The 6411-nt window shown below is 51.6% G+C and overlaps 1 protein-coding gene across 1 annotated transcript; it reads left to right on the top strand.

Annotated features, from left to right (window-relative positions):
* The first annotated feature begins 544 nt into the window (after positions 1-544).
* On the top strand, positions 545-5353 carry RMI2 (RecQ mediated genome instability 2). The gene is made up of 2 exons (XM_047087817.1): positions 545-863; positions 3680-5353. The coding sequence occupies exons 1-2, from the start codon at positions 545-547 to the stop codon at positions 3826-3828; spliced, it is 468 nt and encodes a 155-aa protein (XP_046943773.1). The 3' UTR covers positions 3829-5353.
* Positions 5354-6411: the final 1058 nt, after the last annotated feature.

The following is a 6411-nucleotide window of genomic DNA, read 5'->3' as shown; positions in this document are numbered from 1 at the left end:
TATTTTGTGAACAACGTGTTTTAAGTTTTAAATTATTGTTATTAAAATATCATGAAAATAGTAATAAAAGTGTCACTTTTACCAGCTGTCCCTGTCCCTCTTCCCAGCCTTCTCTCGTGACTCGATTCTTTATCACTCCCAATAAACATGGCCTCATCATGCTACTATTCCTTCCAGGATTAACTAGTATTGCTTAACTTCCGAGTAATCCTACCACGCAAGGTGATGTAAAGATGAAAACATTCTCGGGTGACAGGCATAGACATCAAGTTTTGAGATGCGTCGAAACAAGAAGCTGTTTACCTCCCTCCAAGTATTTATTCTCTTGTGATTCGCTTCATCCCTCCACCCACCTGCTTGGGGACGTTTATTTACTTGACGTACGCACGCGCACTCCTGGAGACCGGTGGAGGCCGCCGGGCTGGGAAGCCCCGCCTCCCGACGCCGAGGATTGCTCCGTTCCGCCAGAACACCCCCTGATTGGTGGCCACGGCCCCAGCCCCGCTGCCTATCAAAGTTGGCGGGAAAGCGGACGTGGGGCAGCATGGCGGCGGCGGCGGCGGCGGCTGTGGGGGCAGCGGACTCCTTCGCTCGCGGCGGCCCAGCGGCTGTGCGGCTGCCGCGGTCGCCGCCGCTCAAGGTGCTGGCCGAGCAGCTGCGGCGCGACGCGGAGGGCGGCCCGGGCGCGTGGCGGCTGTCGCGGGCGGCGGCGGGCCGCGAGCCGCTGGAGCTGGTGACCGTGTGGATGCAGGGCTCGGTGCTGGCGGCGGGCGGCGGCGAGGCGCGGCTGCGGGACCCGAGCGGGGCCTTCGTGGTGCGCGGCCTAGAGCGGGTCCCGCGCGGGCGGCCCTGCCTGGCCCCAGGTAACGGCAAGATTGGAACGCGGGGCGGGTCCCGGAGGTGGGTCGCTGGGGGCGGGGCCTGGCCGGTCCCCCGCCCCGCCCCCCTCCCCCCACCCCCGCAGGCAAGCGGACCTGCTGGTAACCTTCGCCCGCACCCCGCGTAGACGCTCGGATCCAGGGAGTCCCCTAGTCGGAATCTGCGGTGGAGGGACCCCCGGCGTCAGTGTTTGTAACAAGGCCCTTGCCCACAGGGGATTTTTCTCCCCCATCAGGTTTTGGAAAACCCTGTACCGGGCAGCCTCTGTTCATCCCTAAAGTCTAGACTCTTGGAGAGGTTTCTGCTGCGCCTCCTTCGCGGAACTGCCTTAGGCTGTCGTTCTTTAATGTTTGCCTCTTAAATCAGCTCAAACGCACCCCGAAGGCTTGTTCGGACTCATATCTGGCCTCCACCCTCCGAGCTTTTATAGGTCTGGGTGAGGCTGAGAATTTGCATTTCTTTTTTTTTTTTTTTTTTAATTTATTTTTGAGAGTGCGCGCTAGCGGGGGGGGAGTTGGGGGGGTTGGGGGGGGTAGGGGCGGGCAGAGAGAGAAGGAGACACAGAATCCGAAGCGGACTCCAGGCCCTGGGCTGTCAGCACAGAGCCTGAGGCGGGGCTCGAACTCAGGAACAGATCAGGACCTGAGCCTGAGTCGGATGCTTTTAACCTTAACCGACAGAACCCCCCCCCGCCCCCGCCCCCGCCCCCGCCCCCGCCCCCGCCCCCGCGACTGAGAATTTGCACTTCTAACTAGCTCCCAGGTGTTGCCGATATGGATGGCCTTGGGGCCACACTCCTGAGAACCAGTAGGCCTGACTCCTGGAGGGCCGGGATGGGTCTTTTGGACCACTGTATCTTCATACTTAGGTCGAATTCTTGGCTCTGCTCTTTTCCAGCCGAGCTGCCTGGAGTGCTTAACCTTTCTGGATCTGTCCTGCCTTTGTCAAAAAGGGGCCTGTTGTGTGGATCCAGTTAAAAAAAAAAAAAGGCCTTACCGTCGTGCCTGGCTCCTCGTGAGGTTTCAAAAAAATGCGATTATTGTTACTATGAAGTGCTCCTTTTCCCTCCTCCCCTCACCTGACCTTGCCCCATCCTTCAGACTCGTTCTGCCCTCCTCCCTGTAGCATTACTCTAGCACAGGGTCAGCAAACTACAGGCTGCTGCCTCTTCAGAGGGCTGTGAGCTGAAAATGTTTGGGCTTTTTTTTTTTTTTTTTTTTTTTAGCATTTTCAAACGGGCAGACAATCAGAAGGTTTCACGACATGTGACAAGTATAAGAAATGGAAGTGTGTGGAGGCTGGAGCTTTGTTTGAGAAAAACAGTCTTGGCACCAGCAGGGTGGGGGTGGTTGTGAAGAGGAAGTGGCTGGAGAGAGTCTGGAGTAGAAGCCATCGAAGGGGTCCAGGGCGGAGGATGAAGGCCTAATGGAAAGGAGGGGGCGGGCATGGTGGCGAAGGAGTAAGGAGACCGTGGAGAGACGCCGCTGGAAGGGGAGAGGAGGGGGGTGTGGGTAGAATGAACACTACGAACCCGGATTGTCTCAACTCAGGGGGAGAGGGCTCACACCAGTGAGCTCGTCCACTTAGTTGTGTGTTTCTTCGTGTAGATTTCCTCTTAACCTCCCCTGGTTGGGATCTGCTTGGGCATGGTCATCTTGCCTCGGGTCTTCAGTCATTCTTTTTCTGAGGGTTCTGTGACTCCCAGCGCGTTACAATTATTCAGAGGGTATCGGCAAAGTGTAGTTTTAGAACTGGCCCCTGTCACCGAGGATTCCCACGTGGCTCGCTCCGGTGGCATCTGGAGGTGGGTTCAGAGAAACCTAAACCCATCGTGCAAGGGGTAGAACCCCAGAGAGGCAGGCGTCTGCTTGCCAGGCTTCCTTCAGCCAGAGCCCTGGGGCCTGCCTGCAAACTCAGAAGCCCTGCGATCAAAGCAGCCTCGCAGGGGCACGCATTGGGGGCTGGCAGAGAGCCTGCCTTTCCTGCTGTGTTTGGGGTTTTTTACACAATTGAGTTGTGTGTGGTTTGGACTGGCCAAGTTTTGCTTTCAAGGAGAGCCACTTCCCCCAAGGGAACGGGAAGAGTTGTGGTTCATATGTCATTAGATCGTCCCGATGGCGACCCACTCTCTTGTTCATTTGCTCTCTTGTTGATTTGCTGGGATGTGCCCGGCCGGTGGCAGGGATTGGTCCCGGGCAGTTGGAACAACAGGGTGGCACGGAAGGCTACTGCGGCCGGCTGAGCTCTTTTGGCATCAACGGACCGTTGGATTTACTTTGTGGCTGTCGGGGGGGTGTCTTTGCAGAAAGAGGACTGGACTGGCCCTGTGCACGGAGACCAGCCACATACCCTGTAGCGTTTGGGCAAGAAACAGACATAAGAGAAAAGCTGGGTGGGGGAGGGGGGGTTGCCCCTGCCTCAGAACATCCTGGGATGGGAGTCTCTTCCATCCTTTGGGCGTAATTGTTTTTGCGCGTGATGGTAGCTCGCTTGAATTTTGTTACAACATTTTTAGCCCAGGAGCCAAAGAAGATACAGGTGTCATCGTCCACGTCAAATGTTGAACTTACTGTCTATGTATTTATATATGTATGTAAATAGATATACATCTATTGTCTATGTGTATACTAGATCGATCGATCACTGACTGCCTTGGCATTTTGATTTCTACTCTCCCCCCCACCTTTTTTGTCTCTAATTTGCTTCTCTGATAAAATTAAGCTCCCTGAAGGACGGGGTCTCCGTTTTGTGTTTGTTTTTGTATCAGTGTGAACATCACCATGGGCTTTTCTTCTTCCAGGAAAGTATGTGATGGTGATGGGAGTGGTCCAGGCGTGCAGCCCTGAGCCCTGCCTTCAGGCCGTGAAGATGACCGATCTTTCCGACAACCCCATCCATGAAAGCATGTGGGAACTGGAAGTGGAGGATTTACACAGGAATATTCCTTAGATGACATTGGAACCACTGCTAAAAACAGCAGAAATCCTGAAACAATTTAGGTTCCGACATCATGTGGATTTCACGGGTACCGTCCTATGTCTATTTCTTAAAAGTTTCTCAAAGAGCTTAGCTTCGGTTGACCAAGGACTCCGGAGGTAGGATTTCTAAACGCTGGGACACTCCACTTAACTCGGCCCTCGTGCTCCTTGCTTTGACGACTGTTTGCAGATGAAAAGCAGATGTGTGCTCTGTTTTTGTTTTTTTGCTTTTGTTCCCTTTTGGTTTGCGTGTGCTAATTCCCTTTAAAGCCCGCAGAAATCTCATGTTACATTTTCCACATTTTACGAGTGCTGATAACTTTTTCTGTTGCTGCTGTGACCCTGTTTTTACGATGCAGAATCTGAATGTCACTCCTTGCCGGTGGTGATTTAACTGTGGTTGTGGGCAGGGAAACAGACTTCCGGAAATGGGAATGACCTCGTGGCCCGCCTCTTCTCCCATCGACAACTTCCATATCCAGTTTGCAAGTCAGACAGCGTTTTCCTGCTGTGGACACCAGCAGCCTCTCAGAGACAGTAGACGGTTCTCGTCTCTGAACCATTTAAGGTACATTCCTTGGAGATATGGATGGTAACACCTGTCATTCTTCCTCACTTGGAGATGTTGAAACACTCGGAAAGTTTCTTGTTGAAACTAAAATCAAGATTGAGAATGACTTTTAGGCATTAACTAAACTTCTGCATCATAACTTTTAGTGAGACACCGTAAGGGAGCGACCTTCTGGTGTGGAAGCTTCCCCCGCCCCCCCCCTCCATTGTCAGTTTTATTGAGATATAATTGACATACAGCACTGTAGAAGTGTAAGGTACACAGCATGATGATTTTAGAGTTCTTACGTTTTCTGGATGGAATGACTTTCTCACGATCAAATTCAGTGTGGGTTTCTGCTCTCTGCTACTTACCATGCCTTATTTTTCCTGAGATTGTAAATATCAAGGGAGTCAGATGATATTCCTACGTTGCTGTAGAGTTTTGTCGGACTATGGATCATCTACCACTAATAAATTATATGCTGTATCTTTTCAAAAATGGACTCTTTCGGGGGTTCCTAGCTGGCTCCGTCAGTAGCACATGCGACTCTTTGATGACCCACAGTGATATTACTAACTAAAGTCCGTAGTTGACAGTAGGGGTCTCTCTTTGTGGTAGGCAGTTCTGCAAGTTTTACAAGAGCATAATATCATTTGTCTACCATGATAGTATCATACGGAATAGTTTCACCACCCGGAAAAACCTCTGTCCCACCTTCTGACCCTTCCCCCTCCCTCAACCCCTGGCAACCACGGATCTTTCTACCGTCTCCATAGTTTGCCTTCTCCATAATGTCCCAGTTAGTTGGAATCCTACAGTATGTCGTACTTTCAGACCGGCTTCTTTCGCTTAGCAAAACGCATGTAAGGTTCCTCCGTGGGTTTTTGTAACTTGCTTGCTCATTTCTTTTGATCGTCGAATAACACTCCCTCGTATAGATGTATCCTGGTTTGTTTACTTGGTTATTGAAGGACATTTGTCTGGTTCCAGTTTTTGCTTGTTATTAATGGAGCTGCTATAAACATTCACGTGCAGGTTTTGCGTGGACACAAGTTTTCAGTTCGCTGGGGTAAATGCCTGGGGTCATACGTGAGCCCGTGTTAGCCTTGTGAGAAACCGCCAGACTGTCTCAGTCCTATGTGGCTGCTATAACAAAATGCCATAGATGCGTGGGGGGGGGGGCGGTGGCAGGGGCTTAAAAACAACGGAAATCTATTGTTGACAGTTCTGGAAGCTGGGAAGTCCAAGATTAAGGTGCCAGCAGAATCAGGGTACTGTTTCCTGTTCCTAGATGGCTGTCCTCATGTGACACAAGGGGTGAGGGAGCTCTCTGGGGCCTCTTTTATCAGGGCATAATACCTTCATGAGGGCTCGCTCTTGGACCTACTCACCTCCCAAAGACCCCACCTCCAGATACCATCACACTGGGGGTTAGGTTCTAGCACACGAATTTGACGGAGGGGACGCATATTCAGTCTACTGCCCTGTCTTCCAGAGTGACTGCCCCACTTTGCCTTTCCATCGGCCACGGCCACATCCACGAGCCCCCGTTATCCCATATCCGCACCAGCATTCGGTGTTGTCCGCGTTTGGGATTTCCTGTGGTTTTCAACTTGGGGTTTTTTCCCTGATATTTTATGGATTTTTTTTTTTTTTTAACTTCTAAAGGTAGGGCAAATTGGAAAGTACATGTTTTTATCACTGATCTGGGCTCGTGGACTGCTTGAAGCTTGTGTCAGGCCAGGTTCTGTTCAAAGTTTGGGGATTTTTCAGGCAGTGTTGCCGAGCTCCGTCACGAACTTCGCGGCGGAGAGACCTGAACGTGAGTCGTTCGTGTGTCATTAAACTTGCTGTGTGACGGTGAGCACGTTATCTGACGTCTCTGTGCTTTAGTCTCCTCATCTATAAAATGCAGATCTTACCCAGCTCCTGGCACGGACAAGAGGAATGAAAGAAGAAGCACAAATAAATCACTTGTTCGTGCACCTGGCACATGGCAGG

This window comes from Lynx rufus, unplaced genomic scaffold (assembly GCF_022079265.1).
Source record: "Lynx rufus isolate CCGP_SWC_20201006 ecotype Redwood Valley unplaced genomic scaffold, mLynRuf1.p SCAF_23, whole genome shotgun sequence".
Classification (NCBI taxonomy): Eukaryota; Metazoa; Chordata; class Mammalia; order Carnivora; family Felidae; genus Lynx; species Lynx rufus.
This window is presented reverse-complemented; position numbering and strand designations above follow the sequence as displayed.